Here is a 26,658-nt window from a genome sequence, read left to right on the forward strand (position 1 = left end):
TACGATGGCGGTATTTTTCCGAGTTTGCAGAATTTTACTGCTTGAAAATAAACTTTTTGATACTCTATAATACCCTAAAATGATGACGTAATTTGTGCGCGCTAGATTGTAATTAAATCCAGGAAAAGCTTTTACCCCAAGCCGAAAAAGAACCATTGTTCAAACGTCGTAATGACGGGATAATTGCGGATTCTGTTTGGTTGGTAGCTGAATCGATAGGAAAGGGTGCAAACTGGCTTAATTATTTTTTCCATTTTACTTCGCCTTGCATTGAGATTACCCACACCCAATCGTTCCAAGTGGAGGTTATAAAAATGTCTGCTAAGTAATTGGAGTTTGATGTTCAATACGTTTAGTTACTTACTTTATTGAAAATAAAACTTCAATTATATCTTCATTTAATTATGATAAATGTAGCAAAGCATATTAAAGTAGTGAATAGGAAATTGGCTTTTTAAAACCCTTCACAAGGTTTTCTATTCATACTGGGGTTGGCTTCTATAGTTGGTCCTTTAAGTTTATGATAATTTTAATTGTTTTTAATTTAATTGTTGGAATCTGATAGGTGATGTTCAAGCACATTCTGCCGTGGTCTTTTATCAACAAGTAAGCACCATGTTCAAAGGCCGTTACGATAGTAGTAATAGACCCTTATCTTGCGGAGTCATTTAAAAGACGTAGTAGTGCGCAGTTCACTGAACAACACACGACAAAACTTGCATGGTTGAATGATGCCTGCGTTGAAATCAATCGATGGTAAACAGCGTTTGCGAGCTATGACTTTAAAAGTTAAAAGAAGAATAAAAAATTATTTGAAATGCGTCGGAATATTACAAATATCTTTTAATGTTTTTGTTAGGTCACGCAGAACTTATTGATTTTTATTTAAAATATTTCATAAAGGTTATTCTTCAGTTGTATCAAAAATCACATAACTTTATTTGTAGTTCATTAACTAACTTCGTTTTTATTTAATGATAAATCAATTTCAGTTCTAAATAAATCATATTTGCTGTCCTCTAAATCCACACTCATAAATATTCTATAAGCTACTTCGTTGGCAAAAAAGTCTTATACAACATCCTATTAGGAAATTGTAATTACTTCGGAATAATTAATGTTTAATATATTAATATTAAACTATTATTTCTGGAATATCATGTGTGGTTTTGATGGATTGCTTCAAAATGAAAGCACAATTAGTATCTAAGTGTACCACAATGATACCTTGATTTTAGATTATCATGAAATAGAATTCTAAGTTAAATAGAGATATTAATCTTATAGTAATAGAAGTATACATCATAATAATTTATTTCTTTTGCCGTCTCTATTTCTGTCAGGATTTTATTAATTGTTTTAACATGCAACATAAAATCTTGCTAATCCAAAATTGTCGGTGTGTGAGTCCTGTTTATTCGCCTTGAGTGCAGTATCGCGTGCAACAACAAAACTATGAAGTAATCCCATGAATCTGAAAAAAACGTAGTACGTGTTTGCGCATTATAAGTACACAATAATATTTACTTTCAAAAGCTCATTATTTTTGCTCAGTGTTTCTTATTTAATTTATCTCGGAAGTATCTGGAATATATGGGTATTAACAATTCCACAAAGAAATTGAAATAATATAAAACTGATCCTTTAAATTCATAAATGCTGTTAAACAAAGATAAACCAAACTTCATAATATTAGAAACTTTATTTTATTTCTGAGTGGAGTGTAATCGTTATCTATAATTAAAATGTTTCAAAAACAAAAAGATTTTCAAGACTTGGTATGCAAAATGTTGTAGCAGTATCATAATTCCAAAATATTTGGCCTAATTCAATTCTAATTCTAATTCTTCTCAATTTTATATATGTTCACATGAGGGCTTTGTACCTTTAAATTGCGGCATGACATTTTTATTTTCTTTAAAGAAGAACGGTACAAAGATACAGATTAGATGCAGACGTATTCTGAAGAAAATTGAACAAGCAAAGAATGTTTTTCAATATTAGAGCAATTTTTGACATGAAATGAACTTGATCTTTCTAATGATATAAAATCTCTTTTTGGGGGAGCATTTATCACAGCTTTTATCTGTTATGAGAAACATTGTCAAAATAAAATTCCGATAAGTTTAAGTTGATTCAAGTTGCACTACCTGATTTTACTTCTGCAGAAGAAAAGAATCTTAACAAGTTAACTTATGATAACAGTTTGAAAGGAATAGTTGGGAGTAGGGAATTCACAGAATTTTAGATTTCAATAAAAGACGACTTCTTTTTATTCCATTTTCATTCCAAGAAGAAGATTTTAGTTGCAGAACCTTATCAGAATACTAGGCAGGGTTCAAATTACAAAAATACATTTTCATGATTTAGCAAATGACGTTTCAAGTAATCTACCACTATAAATATCGATTGATACAAAAATGACGCAAATTTGTAGCAGATTTTGTGTAAACTTTGTACAAAATTGGTGAAGACTAAATTTTATCTAGACTTGAAACACATTTTATGGAACTTTGGCGCAGATTCGATATGATCTTTATGCACACTTAATTAAAATTTGATAAAAGTTAATTGCATCTTTGAAGTAGACTAAATTATGATGATTTAATAACCGCACACTACTTTTGATGTAAGCTTAAATTTTAAATCACTGTTTAACGTGTCGCACGTTATGTTGCAATCTCTAGAAACAAGTTTAAATGTAACAAAATCTATGTGCACTCTAGTAACACATTATTAACTCTAATTGCCGCGTGAATTAGAGTGAACGAGAATTGTTCACCGAGTCCAGTCATATCATGTTCGATTCTCACTGATCATCCTTTGGTAATAGTGATTCCTGATAAAATTTTATGTTTTATCGCAAACGTCATATTGCGAAATACGATATTTAATGAACGCATTTTTTATGGCAATATTTTGTAACTTCAAATTTCATATAAAGGAACACGTAAAGGATACGAATTTATCAAACTTCAAATCCGTGTGTAGCCGTTATGGAACCGAATTTAAAAACAAACATTATTATTTTATAAAAATCACACTTTGAGCTATCTAAATACATTTGAGCTATCAGTCATATCGAATCATATCCACTTGACTGCACAATCATGTTTTCCCTAAAACTATGAAAACCCCATAAAAATGCATATTTCTATACACGACGACGTCCTTTATTTCTTGGCGCTGTTGATATCAATATATTGACATGACAAGTAGATGAAAATAAGGTCAGGCTTTCTAGTGATGTGTTTAACATTTCGTTATGTCCAAAAATAACGAAGATATCGACAAGCAAAGGTAAAGGTTGTTGGTGTCGTCGTATTATTGTATGTTTAGCCTTTATCTTATTACTTTTGTTATTTTTGTTAGATATAATTTCGAAATGATAGTAACCTACGTAAATAATAATAAATCGATTAGGTCTCGCTCTCGAAATCGTTTATTAATTCAGGCAAATCCCACTTTACAAGTAACATGGTTTGTTTTTCCCGATAATGTTTTCCATAGCGCACAACTTATTTTAATCTACTAAATTAGTTATCAATTACATTAATTATATACATCAATTGAATTAATCAATAATATACCTACTATATCAATGCTATCACGGGCTTTTCCTGTTTGCAAACTTTTAACCCCTTTATCGTTTTAACATAACATTCAACAATTATTAAAATGGAACTACTAAAACGGTTTATATCAAAGACTGTTTTCGGGAAACCTTACTAAATCAATAAATATGTAATGTATCTTCCAGAATAAAATTGATTCTTAATATTAAAAATTTATGGTAAGTTTGAGTAAATTAAATGCCACCGGAATTTGTATCGTGTAAAGTTTTAATACCGAATCGATGCCGCAAACCACACGCACGTTGGCCTAAATCGGTATTCGATAAAACGTTTAGCAAAATTGCTGTCGAGCTTTAAAGCTGCCGCCATTACGTCAGCAATTTGTGCTGATCAAAAGCTAACGGTATTGTTCTCGAAATTTTTTCACTTTTGACTAATCATTTAAATTTCTTTTTTAATCATTTAACATTTTCGCAGATGATAATGATTTACAATTAGTCAAACCATGTTTACAAAATTGCGTCACATCATTTACAATCGTCACGTCAGTAGGTCAAGTAATTATTTGCCGGGGTTAAACTAAATTACGTGACCAATAACCGACCGTTTGCAGTGTTTTAATTAAAATCGAATACGTATGGTTTTGTGTGTGCGAAAATATAGAGGTCGCTAAATGTTGTTACGATAGGGCACAAAGGACCAGTTTGTGTTCCCTCATTATTAATTTCCTGTTGAGTGGCGAATGGGACAAACCATTAATATAATTGGATGCTGCTTACGTAGAGTATGTTTATGTATGTATTTTCCCTTTTAATTATGGTTATTTCATGTTTTGTTCTATAATAATGCGTAATCGCGAAAATTGAGTAATTTGATATAAATTTTAATCGAGTTTAAATAAATTACAGAAAATTTATGATGATTTAAAAACACAAAGAATTAATTTAAATAAAATAAATGATTTTCAGAGAGTTATACACGATGTTTGATGACATAAAATTGTAAAACGTATAATGGTAAATGAAATTACGTTAAACACTTCTTCTCTTTTATTCTAGATTTTATTGATTTATTATTTTTAGAATCATCAACTTTCTTTTTTTTCCGATGTCATCCTAAATTGGTGATACGTGATAGGAATGGATGGGGCGCAACAAAGCGACCGATAAAACTGTCTTAATGGTCTTCGTTCCTATTTCCTTACACGCCCAAATAATGGATGGTTGTTTGATGGCATTTCGTGCTCGGTGTAATATTTCTTTGATATCCATTAAGCGAAAGTTTTATGTTGTCTATCTTTTAGCCTACTTTATTTTAAATTACATAATTGTTTAATAACACTGTTCGATAATTGATCACTTCTTTTTGTTTTAGAAAGAAATGTTTATTATTTATTACTTCCAAGCCTTTTACACATATCACAACTTTGTCTGGATTTATCATCTTACTTATTACGTGACCCACGTTTTTAAATCGAACTTCTTCACGATAGGAGATGCCATGTTGCAACCTATATTCAAAAAAGTATCTTATTTATAGAAAATCATGTTGATATTTTACTTATCTTTGCTTAATTGTAATATTAGTAATCTTTAAAAAACACAATACTACTAATCGGGATGAAAACATCGAGATTCAAGGAATTTGCCCAGCGGCACCAAATGGATATAATCCTTATCAACGAGACCCATCTGCGAACCGTCAAGCATCTTTCGTTCCAAACTTTAGGGTACACCTGGTGGATCGTCTAATCGGAAGCGGAGAAGGAACGGCGATCAATATCAAAGCCGTACCTTCATCACCTGGAAGCTAACAATAGGACCACCAATGGAACACTGACAGTCTTCACCATCTACAACAGACCAAAATAATAGGAGCTGGACAACGAGCTAACCACGATCTTCAACTAGACGGGAATAATTATACTGACCGGGAACCTAATACAAACATCCCAGTTGGAACTACAAATTAACCCCGCCGGCTAAACACTTCGACGATATATACATTAAAACAAATATTTCTATGAATAGTAATACTAATAAAGTGTGGTTTTATCGTAATAGTCAAAAGACCTGAATACGAGAATAGTCAAAATACAAGAATGGCTTAAATAAACTTATAGGATGATTTTTCTAAGATGAATATGTGGTTTAGGAGCGTTTACCAAGCTTTGAGTATCGTTTCGTGCAAGAACAGGAAGTGTCGCCCATAAAGAAGGAAGTTATTGGTCATTTTGACTCGTCTTCTTCCCAAATTTTTTGCAAAAACAAAAGTAGTCATTATTACCTCATATTTTTACACCAAATGTTCGTTTACTTTTTTTACTATTATTGATCATTAACCACAACTTAACGACTGTGCCCATATCAAATTTGACTTTAGCCAAGTTTAATTCAAATTTAGTTTTCTTCCTTAGATTGGTGTCTTTGAGAATTTACAAGTTGGGTTATGACCTATCTTACCAAAAGGTTTTTTCCAGGAATTGGGGAGTTTTATGAAAAAAAATCTGTGTAATCTAGTGTAATGCGTCCTCCAAAATGTGCAAAGGTCTCTTTACACCGTTTTCAAGATCGTTTGATCAAAATTGCCAATTTTCGCCAAATAATAAGACGAAGTATTATTAAAAAGTATCTAGTATTAAAATCTTTTCACCCAGTTTTCCTTGACAACAGATTGTGTAGACGGCAACATATAAATTAAATTAGCAATTGATGCGCTATCTAGCGAAAGGGACCAAGTAGAGTTGTGGAAGCGTAGTCGTAGGTTTCATTATCCCGACCCGTTTTCGGTGTCCCCGCGACCCGATGACCCACTTCCGCCGAAATGTTAAGGGTTACCAGGACGTAACCGCACGCAACCCTCACTCTCAATATCGCCACCGACCAACGACGTTATTAACTTGATGGTGTAATGGTACTCTTGTAATCATCTTCTTTAAACAAAATTAAATCCAAAAATAAACTCTTAAAAAATAAAAGCATGCATTTCCCCTTCTCACGTATACAAAGTATATAAAGAGAATGTTTTGCAATCATGCAAAAATTTGATTCGAGATAATTTGCATTGTTACATGCTTAGTATGCACTTTGACATACCATTTGTTGCAATTTTTGAAAATGGCTACAGAAAACTCTTTACCCTTAAAAATCACGTTTGTTATTTCATCATGATATCTCAATTCGTTCTTGAGATACGACTTTCTAAATTTCTATTATTATGAAATGAATGAAGATAGAGTTGAGTTTAAAAAATCGTAACAACCTGACTTATGGAGAATAACACATTATTGTAGCTACACTTAGTCATCATCAAATTTACATTAAAATGTTTGTTATTTCATCATGATATCTCAATTCGTTCATAAGATACGATTCTTTAAGTTTTAGTTTTTTATACCTATAACAATCAAATGTACAGAACTTGGTTGAAAAAATCATAACAACGAAGTTTATGGAAAATAAGAAATGATTAATGGTACACTACATCTCTATTAAATTTGCTTTAAAATGTTTGTTATTTCATCATAATATCTCAATTCGTTCTTGAGATACGACATTCTAAATTTGTATTATTATGAAAATCAATGAAGATGCAGAGTTGAGTTTAAAAAATCGTAACAACCTGACTTATGGAGAATAACACATTATTGTAGCTACACTTAGTCATCATCAAATTTACATTAAAATGTTTTTTATTTCATCATGATATCTCAATTCGTGCATAAGATACGATTCTTTAAGTTTTAGTTTTTTATACCTATAATAATGTACAGAACTTGGTTGAAAAAATCATAACAACGAAGATTATGGAAAATAAGAAATGATTCATGGTACACCACATCTCTATTAAATTTGCTTTAAAATGTTTGTTATTTCATCATGATATCTCAATTCGTTCTTGAGATACGACTTTCTAAATTTCTATTATTATGAAATGAATGAAGATGCAGAGTTGAGTTTAAAAAATCGTAACAACCTGACTTATGGAGAATAACTCATTATTGTTGCTACACTTAGTTATCATCAAATTTGCTTTAAAATGTTTGTTATTTCATCATGATATCTCAATTCGTTCTTGAGATACGATTTTCTAAATTTTTATTTCTTGGAAAATGAATGAAGATAACAACGTAACAACGAGCTTTATTAAAAATGACATATTATGAATGTTATGTAATTCTATTAAACTATAAAAGCACAAGAAGAAGTTGAGTGTAGACCATTCCAGTTACTTTTTGTAACGTTTCGAACCAACGCCTTGATTTTTTTTCTTCTACGAAACGATTAGTTAAAGTACGAAACTATAAGAAAGGTACAAAACGTCTTTGTCCGGGTTTAATCTCACGCGGGAAGACCCGTAATCTACAGGAACAATTCGGGACAGTCCCTCGTCTCTCAAGGGACGTCACTGAAAGCTGGCATGTTCATTTATCCAACTTTGCCAGCTTTTTCTTTCTCCTTTTACGCGCTTTTTGTCGTTCAAAGTATTTGTATCGACTAATTCATTGGCAAGTTTTCCAAGGCAACCAGGACAACGAGATTACGGCCCAATTATGAAATTGCGTTGCTGTGTGAAAATTTTCAATTTACCTATTTCATAAATTTACCATTCTCCGTTTTTATTAAAAACTCCAACAGTGCTTATTGACAAGCTCTCATGTGGAACACAAAAAGAAACTAAAAGGGTTACACAACGTAATTTCATACAATTTTTTATTTTTACACTTTTATGAAGAATTTTTTTAAAGTTTTATTACAAATTCAACACGATTTATGTCGGTTATTATGTTACGAGTTGATGCATATTTGTAGAGGTCCCAAGAGAAATTTTTCAATGTATAAAATGTCTTGACGCTGACAATAATAAGAGATGAGTTCGAAGAAAAATTGCGAACGTTGAAATAAGATTGTGTTGATCAATAAGGAAAAATTGACTTTTGAAATAACTACGAAACTATATAAAAAGTATGCTTAAAATCAGTCTCGAAGAAGAAGACAGTAAATCAAATTTACTTAGTTTCTCTCGGTAGTGAAGTGTTCACCATATCGCGAACTTGAAAAACATCGTTTTAAATTCGGTATTTTTAGCAGTTTATAACGGTGCGTAAACAGAGAGGAACAGAGCACATGTTGAACGCACGGCAAACGATATTTAACGTTTTGTAAACGAATAAAGACATACAAACGAAACTATCGAATAGTTTATTTAGTTTATTAATCGAAATCAACAACGCACTTTCTAAATCTAAAAGAGAATCGTAATTTATATGTTACTCTCTTAAGTTGCATTTATTACATTTAAAAATAAAGTTAATTTATCTTCTTACAAAAAAAAACGAAATTTAGTTTAATCTTAAATAAGATATCAAATGATATCACGCGAACTCGAAGCTATCAATTTTGTGAGAACTCGCAGGGAGCATCAATACACGTCTAGTTTGACCCATGGACAGTGAGGGTCATAAATGTGAGTGATTGATCGAGTGAATGATTAAAGGATCCAACTTTAATAACGCCGTTTAGGAGTTATTAAATTTCCGGTTTCAAATAGGTAAAAATTTCGTAAAGGTAGATTTAATAGTCTCTTTACATGATTGATTTGATTATCTAAGTAATGTGTGTTTAATTTTTTAATTTAATTTATTAACATCATAATTTCTTGGACATCGAACATATAAGGATCATATTATAAAAATCTTATAATTTCCGATATTTATGTTCTTAAAAATGTTAAAAAGATCTCATTTTACTGTTATTCCATCTTTAATGAAGATATGGTCCTCTATGGATGATATGTAGACGACATCCTAATAGTTTAGAATGAAATGCTGCGAAACTCAAAGCATTTCAAAACTTTTATGTGGATAGCTCATTTCAAAGATTTATGCTATTGTCGAGGCGACGAAACTCATATCTTGGCCACCACTAATGGAGAAGAAGAAAATAAAATAACTCGACGACTTAAGCAACGAACTTATTAAGTGTGGAGGTTCACAAATTCAAAAAGAATTAATTAAACTCTTGAACAAAGTTCTATTACTTAGGACCTACTTGCTTGAGGTTCTACCACTGACCACTAGTAATAATGTTTTCCTTTGGATAACTTTGGATATAGCAAAGGATGTAAAGCATCGTTTATTAATTAGTTTGACTTTTTCACGTCTATACCTACATTTTAGAATGTGTTTTATACGCAAAAAGTTACAACACACGCAATATTTACGTCTGCCATAATATAGCAGATTTCAATTCAGGATCCAGTGATGTATAAATGCATCAAAAATGTAGCAATTTCACTAGTTTACAAGAAAAATCCCGAAGACTGTGATATTTTTTCACGTTGAATGTTGTGCTGATTCTGAACTATCTTCAGTTTTTCTCCATCACGTCCAGTTTTCGAGATGTACCTAAAAATGTGGAAAATCGTAAATTAAAAAACATAGTAACGGTTTATGTTCAGTATATTTTTTATTTTGCATAGTATGCTTCTGTAGCTATATGGATATGAAAGTAGAGATCCAGACGAACATTTTGAGGTATTGATAACATAAATCGGACTCTCCGTTATTTTACTACAACCTAAACCAACTCAACAAAATCAAATTTTTTGCCATTTTTCCCATTTTTTTATCACTTAATTGCACCGTAATGAAAAAGAATTATATACGAACAAAAAAGTTAGGTATTCTATCCTGTAGAATATTTAATTCTCTAAATTTCGAAGCATTGGACACCATGGTCGAACGTATTTTACCGGAGATATCGTTAATTTACGACAATCGTGCAAAATTTCATTTTTTGCCATTGTTCTGCTAAACAGTCTTTTTTTCAAATATTTTTTGGTATAAAAGGAGAATATATTGTCATAATATTTAGTTCTTCTTGAGACACCTCAGTGATCTTTTGTTTAAGAAAATAGCAAAATGTTGTAAAAGTTTTGTTGATAATGGCTAGCAGCAGCAGAAGTTTTGAATGCAAGAACAATCCTGATTTGTTGTTTTATTTGCGGACAATACATTATTGGGATGACGGGACGACCAAAGTGTTCCACGCCAAAATTTGTGAAATAGGTAGATAAATCATTTTGAATTTTAAATGGTATTTATTAAAACGGTTGAAACAATATTATTTGAATAATCCTGTAAAAATTTACATTAACAAAAGTACTATTCGTAGTAATCAGACAATTTCCATAAATGTTTACGTAAAGAGTTTTCAAGTTAACTCGTTTCACGTGTTAATGAATGCGACACAATGGTGGATTCATTCTAAATAGGAAACGAGTGGACGGCATTTCTGAAGTTACTTGAAAGTTTTAATTCAACAAAATCGATCGTTAAGTAACGTAAGCGAAATACAGTTTAATTGGATTATAGGTGTTTTATGACCGAGTACACGGTACGTTTAAATTAATCGAAACCCGTTTGGGCGTATTTGCTAAATAAAAAGGTAAACTCCAAACTTGCGCTAATATTTGCTCGTTTACTGAGACCATTTCCCTGATTATCGGAAAAGTTAAAACCTTTTCGCGCTATCCTCTTCCCCGGATGTTTGCCCAATTGATTAGAACTCATACTAGCGTGCCTGTGAAACGCCGTTGGTTGTCCCAAATTTGAATAACGAGCGGAAAATTGAAAATTCCTCATTCTTCCGGAAATACCTCGGATTAATTGAGTTAAAAACGGGAAGATCACATTATTCGAGTGACACTAAAATTTGCTTTTGTTGGAAGGATTTTACTCCCCAAGGAGTAAATTTTCGAAATTTAAAATCTGCATCATAAATAAGGCATCTCTTTCACTTTGTAACTCCCTCTGTAAATTGCATCCCCGACGTAATTAACTCATCTAAACCACGAACGATATATTTCTTTCGGTTTTAAAATAAAAAATAAATGCAGCCTCAATAGAAATATATATTTCAAAGAATTCCTTTGAATTCATAAAGTTTCTTTTTTGTAACAAACTTCGACGAGAATCTTTTGCGTTCTTTACTCTATACAGAGAGATACCGACAGAGCTCTAAAAAGTTAACAAAACCCACATACATTGAGCAAGAAGGGCTTTGTAAGGTTCCAGTAACATCACGACGCTCTTTACGAGCATTAAAAAAAACTACAAACCAGAGCGGTACTCATATATCAATTGCAGGCTGTAAGGATGCGGTTTTAGTGCCTCCGAGGAAAACCTGGACGTGTGCGCCCCGGAAACCGGAAAACTTTATTCGGAACATTGCGTTTTTATTATCTTGGTTTCTCATTTTATTTCTCGTCTTCGTGTCAAGGTTTAAACCCTTATTATAAATGTTTTAACGACAAATTTAAAAAAGTTTTATTTTGAAGCGTAGAAAAGAGCAAAACTTTTGATCGTTTTTTTTTGTGTATTGTGTACAAAGCTACATGCTTTTAGTAATGTACCGAAATCGTTATGCTTCGCGAAATGGAACGGCTTACATCAGCAAACAACGCGATGCCAGTACATTTAAAGGGATGGTTCGAACAATTCGCAAAGACATCAGTATAATTTTACCACTAGAATGGTCGTGTAAGCAAACCTCATTTCCGTTTTATTTTCGTATCGAGTTGTGTGATAATAAACTGCACTCTGTAGAATTTTTATAAAATTATTTTTGTATTATTACTTTTAATCGTGTAAAGGATTTGAAAGTTGATTAAAATTGTAAGTAATTTTGATGTAAATTATATTTGGACATGCGGTGGCAGTTCGAGAACTTCTAGATCCGCGTTAATTCCGTTTGCCTGAGTTCTCTCTGTCTGTTTGCTTCGAAAACAAATTAAGCGAGACTCTGGTGCACTTTCTTAATACAGCTCGACGCCCGCGGCTTCGAACCGAGCCGTTAATATCGAAGCTCTGTTCTGTTTACCCAAGAGAGCTTTAATTAACAGCCACCGGGAAACAAAAGCTCCTTTCTCTTTAAAGTACACGATTTTCCTTTAAATCATTCAAAATCGTCTTTTCAATTTTTATTCGAATAAATCAGAAAGAAAAATGAAAGAAGTTTGAATCATCAAATTATTATTATTAGAAATACCGTTTTGTTTTTCCTTGTTGTGATTTAAGTGGTGCGCTGAAGCGTGTTCTTAGGGAACACGGTTGGGGACAGTTCTAACAAGGTATCACAAAAACCTGACTGGTAGTTGTTGCTGGTGATGACAAGAGCTGCCCTTTTTCATTGTCAGTGCCACCACTTCAACCATCCCACTTGCTCGTAACTCTGACGTCTTCAACCTAGTGTGAACTAATGAGATCTTGATCAAACTTTACTTAAGTGTTTATTATAATTAAATTAAACCCGGCTCCTCCACCAAAATAATTTACAGATTGTTGTTGAATGTAATATTTAACAAAATAATATAGCATTACTAGAAATAATTTCAATTTAGGTTTTTAATCTATATCTATAATCTATCTAGAATCTATCTGCGAATAATTTTGATGATGTTTTTTTCATGGAAGTTCTATGATAATTTTCAATTTAATTCTTGCGCAATATGATAAAGCTTGATACAACTAAAATTAAAAAATTAAATGTATTTATTGAAATTGAAAACTTATATTGGTAACTTTTTAATGTAGTTCAACTAAATTCTAGCGTACGAATTTAAACAACTAAACTGCTAAAATAGATTATCCCTACTTAATTAAGTGTTCAAAATTTGCTTCGTTGTTAATTTGACAGTACCCTAATTGATGGTAGAATGTGTCTAATACATTCCTCCATGATTCTCCGAAAATTAATCATGATTTATCGATAATTCGTTGCCTTAACTCTGCAAGGCTTCCAGATTTAGTTTGCTTAACTGTTCAAATATCCCCAATAAAAATAGACATCGAAATTGAAATCCGTGGAACCAGGACACCGTTTAATACTACCTTGTCTACAAATTCATTGTCTAGGAAATATCTCATCTAGATATGCCGTACAATTATATCAAAAGTAGTTATAAGGTATACAATATCAAAAAAATTGTAAATGACGAATGTCAAGTCTGAAATTTTCGTAGCCTAAAATAGGTTATCCCAAATTTTATACGGCTCTGGTTACCTATTTAGGAGTATTTACATCTTTAGGAAATTAAGATTTTAAATAATTTTTTAACGATAGATTTTGTGATTTAATCCGCGCTAATCATTTCTGAAACTATTTTTGACAGACTCGGAATTTTGAGCATCAGTCGTTTCAATATTTTTTGGTGAAATGTGTCAATTCTATGCCTGAGTAAACGTACGCTAACCTCCTAATTATCCCATGATTGCAGTTTTATAAATCCGATCCTAAGTCGAACTGTTGAAATCTTTTACATTTATGCTTTTCTTATTTGAATTAGTATATACAGGATGATTCATTAGCTCTATGACAAACTTTGGCAGATGAAAAGTGATGCGATTCTAAGGAAAAAATGTTGTATGAATATGGGTCCGATTCATTTTGGTTAAAGAGTTACAAGCCTTTGAAAATTTTACACAGTTTAATAGGCAAATGAAAATGTAACATAAAAAATAAGTTTAAAAATTACAAAAATTGTTCGAAATGTCCGCCTTCAGCTTGAATACACGCCTCACATCGACGAAGTAAAGATTCTATCACACGACGTATGATATTTGGATCATTCCGTATGCTATTAGCTGCATCTTGAATTCTGTCCAGTAGTTGCTGACGGGTAGTAATTTCTACATGGTACACAAGCTGCTTCATGTGTCCCCAGAAATAATAATCCAGCGGATTTAGATCTGGGCATCGTGGTGGCCAGACTACTGGACCTCCATTGCCAATCCATTTGTTTGGAAAATGTTCATGTAACGACTTCTCTTCCTCTATGTGGTGGTGCACCATCGTGCTGATACCACATATTTTGAACGATGTTAAGTGGTACGTCGTCGATAAAATCGAAAAGGTTATGTCCCAAGAAATTTCTGTACATATTTGCATTTAAGCGTTCATTTATCACCCATACAGGTAGCAAAGAATTGTTAAAAATGCCACCCTAAACGTTTACACTAAACCGTTGCTGAAATCTTCCTGGTCTAATTGCATGTGGATGTTGCAAGGACCACACATGTTCGTTATGATAATTATTTATGCCGTCCCTAGTGAAACACGCTTCATCAGACCACAGAACTTGGGAAATGAAGTTGTTATTTTGAGCATGTTGCTGAATAATCCAGAGGCAAAATGCTAAGCGTTGCTTAGTATCTCCAGGATGTAATGCTTGAACATTTTGGCGATGAAACGGATGTAACATTTCTCGATTCAATACACGCCATACAAAACTTTGGGATATTTGTAACATGCTCGCTATATGCCGAGTACTAATTGAAGGGTCGTCAAGTACTAAATCAATAACACGTTCTTCATTTTGTACATTCACATCATAGGGACGAACGGAATGTAGTGGAGCGGGGTTACCTGTTTCTCTCAGTCTGCGAAATGATGCACTAAACACTGTATGGGCAGGTTGATGTCTATTTGGAAACCTACGAAGGTATTCTCTTGCTGCTTGCCAAGCGTTTCCGTTACAAAGCCCGTATACAAAAATAATATCTGCATATTCTTCAGTCGTAAATACATGCATTTTCGTTTTCGATCAAAACTCTGACAATTATAAACTTTGAAACACACAGAATAGAGTAAATTGAAATGTTTGACATAAAGAACTCAGTTTTGTTATCACAGCCAACTCTGTATTTGTGTTTCATAATTATTGTTACGATTATTGCGAATCTTTACTTCGTCGATGTGAAGCGTGCATTCAAGCTGAAGGCGGACATTTCGAACAATTTTTGTAATTTTTAAACTTATTTTTTATGTTACATTTTCATTTGCCTATTAAACTGTGTAAAATTTTCAAAGGCTTATAACTCTTTAACCAAAATGAATCGGACCCATATTCATATAACATTTTTTCCTTAGAATCGCATCACCTTTCATCTGCCAAAGTTTGTCATAGAGCTAATGAATCACCCTGTATATTATGATTAACTGATGATATCTTAACAGTAGAGATGTTCCAAAATAGAAATGAATACTACATGATTAATTCTAGTATGCTCATTGAATTTCTTAATCGATATAGTAATTACTAGTGGTGGAACGGATACTATCGGCAACTATCCGGTATCCGGTCTATCCGGCCATTTTTTTAAATCCGGTATCCGGCTTTTCGCAAAATCACTGTCCGTTCCATCACTAGTAATTACCTATAAACGTTTTGTCGGAAATAAGAAAATAATCGTATTCAATTGGAACTAACTTAGAACTCTGGCATCTTCACTTGTATGAGATATAGTTAAAATTTTCCTGAAAAAATTAAGAAATCAAATAGATATAAAAAATGAAATGTTCTGGCTCCTTCATCAATACTTTACTAAACAAATTTTTAAATTTATTTTAATTTTTCAAAAAAATTTAAAGGTTCTTATTTTTTTTTAAATAATAGTAATTATTTATAATCTAGGTCTCCAAAATGTTCAACAAATTATAAACGTTTCCTCTCTCGTAAGCCATCACGTCCCAATATCAGTATCAAATCAACCATGCAGAATCTATTTCATAAGCCAGTGAACAGAGTTAATTGCTCTCACTCTCTATTTTCGCATCTGCTGTAGGCCACAGCTCAACTGGACAATACGTCAAAAGAGCAAACGTTACACGGTTGAGAAAATTTGACTAATTAGCGAAGTTTTCATCAAAATACTAATAATAAATACGAAACTAATATTAACTTTATCAATTAATCCATCAAAAATGTCTATTTCGTGATAATTTACTAATTTACAACCAAACCGATTATGACTGGATCCGTTTTATTGAGTAATCGATGATAACCATTCGTCTCTCAAAACGAGGGACGAATTAATCATCATTATCACGAAAATCACATAAACTGTTACTTTCGCACACATTTAACGATCTAGTCGTTCATTAACAATCTTTTTCGGGTATACGTTAGCGAGTTCTTTTTTTTTCATTGAAGACAAAGGTTAGATGGAAAGCTACGAAAAGCGATATTTGGCGTCATCTGTCGCGATTTTACGGCTACATTTGAAAGAGACGAGGTTATAAAAACAAAAAGGGTCGTTTGTCGCATCCGTTCCGGTATATTGACGACAGACCAAAACGCGATATTTTACGAGAGTGACGAAACAAAGAGGAGAAAATAGCGGGATCCTTACTAAAACGGAAATTGCGGGGTAATTCTCATTTGCTCTTAATGACAGTGGGCGATGATTACGCAATTTTAGTGCAGTACGGGAACGAGATGTGCGGAAAGTGCGGTTTACAGGCGAACGTAAGACCGGTTTCCGGTACCGTCCTCCACCGGAAGCAGCGGTAGTGACACTATTTCTCCCCACTACAAGTATGGGACAATGGAAACTATAGCGGAGGATCAGGAAACTGAATATGAACTTGGTGAGTTTAATAAAATTTTGTCAATTCTAAAGAAAGGATTCGAATTGTTAAATAAATATTCCCCCAAATCCACAAAATCAACTATTAAATGGACTGAAAGTGCTGAACGCGTACTCGTGATAAACTTACGCGATTTCACCATTTCGAAGTTTCTCCTCTGAATACGGAATAAATTTTACTTTGTCCTAAATTAAACATGACTGGTAAATCCGTAAATTCGCGCCGGGCTCAACACGACATTTCGATATTTAAATAAACATTTTTTTGTGGTGAGATTTTATCTAAAAATTTATCACCTAAAAAGAATTCCATATAAATCCGATCGTTTTAAAACGCATTTATTAAACTTGAAATCAACACATCAGAATATTTATTTAAATCTTTTTCGCCGATTTAATTATTACTTTAATTAAAGACAAATTGAAATGTTGAATTGCTCACTTTGCATACATTTCAACTGAAAAGTCAATAACAAACATACTAATAATTCAAATGACTCTATCTTCAAAAGAGGTAGAACTTGGCTGGTTTCTGAATTAATAAAACCCCTTGGGCGAGCGCGTCATTCTCTATTAAATTTGATGGGGTTATTAATTATGAAGCGGTTAATTACTCGAGGTTCTTCGCAGAAGCGTTACTAAGCTGAACAAAAAAAATAAGCTGAAAAAGGGGACGAAGGAGTAATTAATGGTAAAATGGGAGCAGGTGAGTTCACCAAAGGATAACAGTTAATAATCGATTATATAAAGTTGATTACGCTTTCTCTTTTAACTGAATTAATCTCAAATTTATTTTTTATCACATTTTTGATGATTTTAATTTATTTTAATTTTATAACGAACCTCGTCATAAGTCAGTATATTTAAATATAAATGTTAGCCCTCAAAGATAGAATCTAACTGGGGTTATTCCATGTTCATAGATAAACTTTGGGTATTCCCCGAGTTGTGCATACGAAAAGATAGAATAACGAAATGTAGAACTAACACTAAACCAAGAACTAGAAACATTCGGATTTAGCCCTACGTCTTTTAAGACAGCTAAACCCGAATGATTCTAGTTCTAGGTCTAATGTTAGTTCTAGGTCTAGTGTTAGTTCTAGTTTCACTTATTATTCAGCGCTAGATTGTTGTATATTTTTATTGAACTAAAACTAACACTAGACCTAGCAACATTCAGGCTTAGCCGTCTTAAGAGACACAAGGCTAAACGCGAATATTTCTAGTGTTAGTTCTAATACTAGTATTAGTTCTAGTTTTAGTTATTATTCAGCATTATTGTTGTATATTTTTCATTCAACTAAAAGTAGAACTAATTAATTAATAAAGAATGCAACGGTGTGGATAGCTGTTCGAATTTGTGTGCTTTAAAATTAATAATTTTTCTCATAAAACACTCCCTTCCTCGTATTAATCCATTATATCTAGGTTTTACTGTTCTACTGTCACCTACATATTGAAAAGGCATAAAAACACCCGTACTTCCTTCTTTTCACTTCTTGATATTCAAAGTATAATAACGCGGACTTTGAGATTCGGCTTAAATCCGAAGCTCTAGATATTGGATATGTATATTTCAACATCGGTCCAATGATATGGGAAGCTTTCTGAGGCACCGGACTCTCTCAGACAACCAACTCCCGGGTTCATGGAATCCCCGCAATATATTTTCCCTTTTCGCATTGCTTTATAGCGGCGTCGTTGTAAAATTTATTCGTTCCACGAATCGAAATTGACGGCCCATCACGCAATCGCAACGATAGCTATATTCAAATATCCTATTTTGAAAAGTTGAGGGTAAAATGATACCGGCTGTAACGAAGCGCGAAATTGGGACGAAACGAGGAGTAAAAATTTGAATCGTATCCGATATTTTCACTCCTACACTTCAAAAACCGGAAAGTTAAATCAGATATCTATTTTCGTACGTTTTTTTTTTAAATAATAAGTTTCAACGTGAATTTTTTTTAAATGGGGTTGAAATAAATTTTGTGGCATTTTTATGGCACTCAAAAAATAACTGAATCAGGTGTCCATTATTTAACGACTCAATAAAATTGACTGGCCCATTGACTAGTTCGCGATAGAGTTTCCAATTAGTGGACTTGGACAATGGCGCATTCACTTCACCGTTACGAGGATTAACGCCCGATCCAGATGGCTGGACGCGACATATTTATGCTCGTACAATCTGCAAATGACAAACTTCCAATTCAACAAACATTGCACAATACATCCCAAAAAAATGCACCAAAATACTAAAAATTAATTCAAAAATAAAATTTGCATCTTATATTCCATCGCGAAATCTTTTATAAGAGTCTCTTCATCGTTTTTAAAGTATGATTGATGAGTAAAAACCGAGATTACGATACGTGCAATATTGCCATGAAGTGGAGGGTCTCTACAGGATTAATGGTAACGAAGAAGTTTTATTTAAAAGTTTATATTTGATAAATAAATTATACCCAACCGGAATACTCAACCCGCTGTTTTGTTTATGCGAACCCAATTTCCGCAGCCTGTGCAAAACGAAGCTGTAAATATCAATTAATTCCCAGTGAACGTTACCAGTAATTTACGATATTTCCTTCCTTTACTACAGAAAGGTCATAAATACACACCGCAATACGGAGGAAACCCATTTGAAGTAATTTTAGTGAACATCACCTTCCCTTAGGAGCAATTAGCTACAATTAGGTGCGTTCCTTTTTTATATAGAGTCTTTAAAAGTAACAAATACTTTATATAGAAAACTTTCTTGCAAATTGAACCTACCGAAATTTTTATAATTTAATTTTTTGCATCTATTATTATCATAATAACAAAAGAAGTGAATGTATTTTATTAACAGACTAACAACAAGGGTTTAAATCAGAAATCCGTGCAGAATGCCATCAGCTTAAGGTCGATGACAAAATCATACTCCTTCTTCTATAGTGCTTATCCGGTTCGGATGTTGGCGATTATTCTAGTTACCACAACCTCGTTTACTGCTACACGGAATAGTCCTGTTATTGTGGTTGAAAAATTCTTGATCCATAAATTTCTCCGTCGGCCCAGACCACGTTTCCCAGGAATCTTACTCTGCAATATGTTTTGTAACGAGATAACCGAAGTATTCGAGATTGCAAGCTTTTATTGTAGTTAATTCGATGTCTTTCTTCATTCTGCCACGGACTTCTTCTTTAGATACATGTTCTAGCTATGAAATTCTTAAGATTCTGCGATAAAGCCACATTTCAACAGCTGTCAATTTTTTGGTAGTTGCTTTCTTTAAAGTCCATAATTCTACTCAATACATCAAGACAGAAAAGACGTAAAACGAAGGAACCTAATTGTTGCAGTTAACGTAAGGGATTGGGTCCTAAAAGCTGATGCCTTTTTGACAAATACGGCTCTCGCTTTCTCTATTGTATAGCGAATCAAATTGCAAAGACTAAGGTGTGCTGGATACATTATAAGAATGCCCAAGGAAAGTGGTAGGATGGAGGACGTTGGCAAAAATTCTGACGATCAAGAATTGGAAGACGGTCGATGAAACTAGAAAGGACTGGAAGCGGATAGTAGCGGAAGCCAAAGGCTGGTTATCTCATCAGCAGATGTACCAATTAATGTTTATCTCTATTTGGAGAACAAGGCCATCAAAAATATAGTTATATGAAGAATGTACAACTAAGAAGAGCTTGTGTAGGGCATCCAATAGAGTTTGCAATTCGAAACGAACGATGTGACAGCTTATTTTGTACTAATACTTAATGATTATATTTTAATGTTCTAGGTATTCTAGGTTTCTTAGACATTTGGCATAAATATTGCTGCTTTACATATTGTATTAAGATCAATAATAATCTTTTCGTGATGTAATCAAAGCACCCGACAACGTATCCTAAAATTTACCAATTTTGCATCTGAAATAAAACACCACTCTAAAAACTTTCGCATTTTTACTAGCTCAAATTTATATATTCAAAAGTTTTTGCGTATAACATATATAATATTATTGTATAATATATGTTAGAATGATGTGTCAAAGCAAATCGAGGAGGTCGAAATATGATGTTTGACTTTTAAAAATACTTTTAAAACACATCTCTACATCTATGTATTACCTAAATATATTTTTAAAAATTCTTCAAGAAAAAAAAAAGGTTTTACAATCTATTATAAGCTTGCTCCTTTTACTTTTACGACTTCCGACGTACCCGTGTTGAGAGCTTTGCGTGTTGTCATCAAGCAAAAAGCTTCCGTAACCCAAAAGTCCATGAAAAATCCCGACAACTTAACCCACCTTGAATCGACCATAATTTTTAATATTCCTGCTCCCGAGTAAGATATAAAAGGACGTTTTTCATCCACCCACGATTACGGGTGACTTTATCAGTTTATTTTCCTTTTTTCCCCTCTTTTTTTTTAAATTAACTTCTTTTTTTAAAACAACATTTAAAATTCGTTGGTTCGAAATAAAAGTCGAGTCTTCTAATGAGAAACTAGAGTCTTTCGTTGCTGACCTTTGTCGAATTCAACCTAAATCAATCGGATTCGTTTTGTTTTTTTTTTTCGTCCTTGATTTATCGTCCTTTAGAATTACCGCCAAACAAAACCCCGAGCAGCTGTACAATTCAATAAACGTCGAAGCGAAACGGCCTAAATAACCTTTAGTTATTTGTTAAAACTTTTCAGAAAATTTCTCGAAGAGAAACGTTTAATAGAAAAAGTTTCCTTTTCCTAATAGAAAAAGGTTTCAGTTGTAGGATAAAAAGACAATCTAAAGTTACCCTGAAAACCAAAAAGGAAACAAATTCTCTGTGTATTCTAGGGTCCTTTGTCCCGGTCGCAAGGATTAAATAAAGTATGGCACGAAAAAGGAAAAGGTTCTCAAGTAAGCCCCCTTAATATTCCCTTTTACCGAAAAAAGAATTCTCCGTCGTTGGATTTCCACCGTTTAAAATAATTAAATCCTCGAAGCTTACAAACATCGCATAATTAAACAACAAGAAAAGCGTTAAAAGAGAACTGAAAGTTGATGTAGTCGCGCGTGAAGGAAAAAATGAAAAGATAAGACGACGTCTATTCATTTTTCACTTACAGAGGCCGTTGTTTAGACGTGAGAGGGAAAAAAATCGGGACGCTTTTTACGTCTTCAACCTCTCAAAACGATGATAAATGTGCCTCTACTATATCGTAAGTGCCAACCCCATAAGCTTTCGCATATCGATTTCACCAACAGAGTGAGTTAAGACTTACGAAGAAACCTTAATTAAATTGTGCGCTAGTTTTGAGACCATCTCGGGTTACTCTACAGTTCCATTAGCTTTAATTTCGTATTAGTTAAAGTTGACAATCTTATTTCAACAAAGTCTTATAATGTTTTGAGTGTAAAAGTGATATTGGTAAAAAAAAAAGAAAAAACAAAAACAGTTTCAGTTTTATTCATTTGAAAGTTTTGTATTGAAAAAAAATTGAAATCAACTCGAGTTCGGTGTAAATTGTCATGCAAAAGCATCGAACAACACCGGAAACTTTAATTAAAAAAGTTCGAATCGACCCCTGTTCACCTCGTTCGCGTTGCGGACGTAATTCGAGAGAGATTTAATTACGTCATGGTACGTGGAAACGTGGCTCTTTTCTTACGACAATGGCGCATATCAAGTGCGATTAATCAACGTTACCTTGCACTTTATTATAGCGAACGGAGATATTCGCCGCAAGAGGGTTTAACTTTCCCGACCCGTTATACTGTAAAGGTTGCACCACCAGGGACTCTAATTACATGATTATCGAATAACCTCTTCTTTATTGAACTAAACAATAATTGAATCAGAAAAATTTTTCATTTTATTTCTATTTTCAGATAAAGTGAAGAAGAAATATGCGAGCCTCGGCCACTCGATTTTAATGGTACAATTGGAAAGGGGAGGTCAAGGATTGGGATTGAGCCTAGCTGGACATAAAGATAGAAATTGTATGGCCGTCTTTGTGTGTGGTATCAATCCAACGGGGGCAGCTTATCGTACGGGGGGTATTCAAGTTGGGGATGAAATTCTTGAGGTGAGTTTAAAAAAATAAATAAGATCGGGTTTTTAACATAAAATATTTATAATATATTTACTAATAAAAAGTGTAACGAATATTATTCGAAGCTTAAAGCGCAGAGAACAAAGCGAACGGTGCAGATATTTACTTTAGGAGCGAAATGAAAGATTTATCTTCGCATATAAAAAAAAAATTCGCCCACATCGCCGTACATCAAACCGTTGCTAAAACGCCGGATTAACTCTTTTCCCCGGTTTTCCGCACCCGAAATCGTTCGTACAAAACTAAAAACAACGGAAAAAAATTATCGTAGTGTACTATTTTGTTTTAACCTGAATGTTTCTTGTTCTAGATCTAGTGTTGCTCTAGTTTTGGATCAATACAATAATTTAGCACTGAATAATAATTAAAACTACAAGTCTCATTAGACTTAGAACTAGAAACAGTCGAGTTTAGCCGCACGTCTGTTAAGACGGCTAAATGTTAGTTCTAATGCTAGTGTTAGTTCTAGTTTTAGTTGCTATTCAGCGTTAGATTGTATATTTTTCATTGAACTAACACTAGACCTAGAACTAAAAAGCTTAGTGCTTTTTCAGAGTCTTTAAAGTGGAAATTAAAAAATTTTCATTATATCTATTATACATATTGATCAATTATCTCGAGGTTTTACTATAATTCGTATTAAATACTAAAATCGTCTCATTAGATGTATAGCTAACTCTTAATAAGCTTAATATAACCAAAACATGTTACTCACTAGTAACTTTGTACAAAGCCTCATTTCCACATCGTATAACTTAATTTCCGATGACATTGTCGTTGTATCCTGAGGAGATCTCGTTATTCATTGGGGGCAAAACAATGTCGGTATTAATTACCTTAGATAAACCAAAATCGATAAATCGATTTATGGAACACAATCTTTTGTAATAGTAGAAATGTTTGAATAGATAGTAGGTCACATAATGAGCGGCGTAATAACGTGTTAAATAATAACGGTGAAATAAAAAATAAATAAAATAAAATAAATATAATAAGAAATGAAATTATCTATTCAATAAAATAAAATGTGGAGAAGGTTGTAAAAAGCACCTTTACTAAGTGGATCTGTTATTAAAAAATCCCGTAATCTCTAGTTAAATTAGTTTAACTTCATTTAACTTTTATTTTTTTAATTAATATATGTGGTCTGCATTGAATTAACCATTAGGCCTGGTTTGGTTGTAAAGTTTGTAGTTCCGAACAGTTCTGAACCTTTCCGGTCATACATATTGTATAGAATACGTATGTACAGAAAGGTTCAGAACTACAAAACTACTGAACTAAAGGAAATCTATTATTTAACACATAAGTGAGTGGTGGTAGCATTTTCATTTGATAAAACTTTTGCCATAAGTAGAGTACCCTAAACATAGTAAAATAACAAAAACAAAACCCTAAGGTACTATACAATATGTTTATCATTATGACAATAAAATATAGGTTTCTTTGTTAACATTTACAAATTAAACAAACAATTTAATAATAGCAATTTTGGAAAGTTTTTTAAAGTTAAGTCTGTTTCGAGCTTTTGATATAGTGGCTCCAATCTTTGAGAGAAGTCTTGCACTTAGAGCAGATGTGGCGCATGTTCCTAAATACTTTTGACCTAGTTTTTGATTTCCAACAAGGTTTCTGACGACTGTGTGGAGATATTGAGAGAGTTATTTAGTCATTGCTACTTTTCTCTTTATCTATCTTCATTCATGCATTTTCATGAGCCATGAATCATGTATGAAGATTTTGTGATGAGCCCAAAGATGAAAGGTGGATTCTAGAATTAAATATATGCAAATACTTTAATGTGGCAGCAAATGTCAATAAAGTGAACATTTTTAAAGCTAGGATGCAGAATTGTGGCAACATGTCAAAATCAATGTTTGAAAATCTTTTTCTAAACTCCTTCAATATACCTTCTTTCATTTATTGTCCAGTTCCAGTACTAGAATTCAAGTTTCTATACCTCTTCGTTTGTGCAGCTTACTGCTGGAGTTATTTTACTAACAACTTTTTCGCTATATAGCTCTTTTATTAGTACGTCCAGAGGTTGTAAAATGATAATTGCATCTTTTAGGGATCGAATGAAGCGATCATCTCCGAGGTATTCACGTTGTTAAATACGATGTTGTTTATCACAGGTGTCAATTTAACAAAAGTCGGAGCATATGTAAGGTTGAATTTCATGTTGTTCTGACATAGAGGTTGACATTAAATACTTTTTCTTCTGGAATTTCTGCTTCCGTTTGTTGATTTCGTTGTTGGTCGTTTGGACCAACGATTCTTTTAAACAATTTGACTACATTACGCAGATGTGGCGCATGTTCCTAAGTACTTTTGACCAAGTTTTTGATTTCCAGCAAGGTTTCTGACAAATATGTGGAGATATTAAGAGAGTTCATCACTGCTACTTTCCTCTTTATCTATCATCATTCATTCAAGAGCTAAGGTTTTGTAATGAACCTTACAATCAAAGGTGGATTCATTGGTGTCACTTGAATCGGATGTGGACATCGCCAGAATTAATTATGTTCAAATACTTTAATGTGGCAGCAAGTGCCAATAAAGTGAAAAAATGTTGTGTGTTCTCAATGTTTGAAAATCTTTTTGTAAACTCCTTCAATACAATTTCTTTCATTTATTGTCTAGTTCCAGAACTAGGATTCAAATTTCTGTACCTCTTCGATTGTGCAACTTACTGCTGGAGTTATTTTACTAACACTAACAACCTTTTCGCTACATAGGTCTTTTGTTAGTTCGTTCAGAGGTTATAAAATGTTAATTGCGTCTTCTAGGGATTGGAGCTTAATTAAAGTTTAATCATATTCGTAGTATTAACTTTGTCAAAGACTATGTACTTTATCATAGGTGTCAATTTAACAAATGTGGAACATATGAAAAGGTGAATTCCATGTTGTTCTGACATCGACTATGACATTAAGTACTCTTTCTTCTTTGTTAATTTCGATGCGAATTGTTTGGGCCACCAATTCTGTTCAATAATGTATTTTGAGACTACGCACTACCACAATAATTGTATGAGTGAAAGATGTCTTGCACCTCTGTTTTTCGATTTACTATATAATTTCATTCCAATCATGCAAGACGAATATACGTACTTTTAATGTTCATTGTTGCTTTATCGTATCAACCAAAATCTGATCAAAAAATAAAATTGTGACCTTCTAAATGTTTTGTTATATTGAATATATGATGTGTTAAAAAGTTTTATTTGAACCCTTTTTTTATAATGGTTCCTTCTATTAATAAACCTGGTAAGCGGATAAACTATAGTAGCAAGTAGGACAAACAGTCGTAATTTTGCTGCCGGAGCGACACCCACGTGCGAAGAAAGCAATTTTCTCAATGTTAACCTCTAGAATAATTGCGCCCATCTCAATTACTACCGGTCGAGAAAGAGACCGCGAACACCATGGGTTCAGTTTAGTTTCGAAACGATACTTTTCATGTCCTATTTGATGTAGCTCGTCAAACTTTATAAATAATGTTATAAAAACCGCGAATTTCCGTAATCGATAACGTAACAACACGACGCGATAGTAGAACACTCGTATTAGCCGC

At 32.9% G+C, this 26,658-nt stretch overlaps 1 protein-coding gene across 6 annotated transcripts in view; it reads left to right on the plus strand.

The window, feature by feature from the left end:
* The window catches only part of LOC111423805 (multiple PDZ domain protein-like), a 96,942-nt gene that overhangs the window by 39,762 nt on the left and 30,522 nt on the right, over nt 1–26,658 (plus strand). For all 6 annotated transcript variants that reach the window (XM_071197162.1, XM_071197164.1, XM_071197165.1 and 3 more), the window contains exon 18: nt 22,859–23,055. In XM_071197162.1, coding sequence (XP_071053263.1) covers nt 22,859–23,055 — 197 coding nt within the window. The remainder of the gene's footprint in view (nt 1–22,858; nt 23,056–26,658) is intronic.

Source organism: Onthophagus taurus, chromosome 7 (assembly GCF_036711975.1).
Source record: "Onthophagus taurus isolate NC chromosome 7, IU_Otau_3.0, whole genome shotgun sequence".
Taxonomy (NCBI): Eukaryota; Metazoa; Arthropoda; class Insecta; order Coleoptera; family Scarabaeidae; genus Onthophagus; species Onthophagus taurus.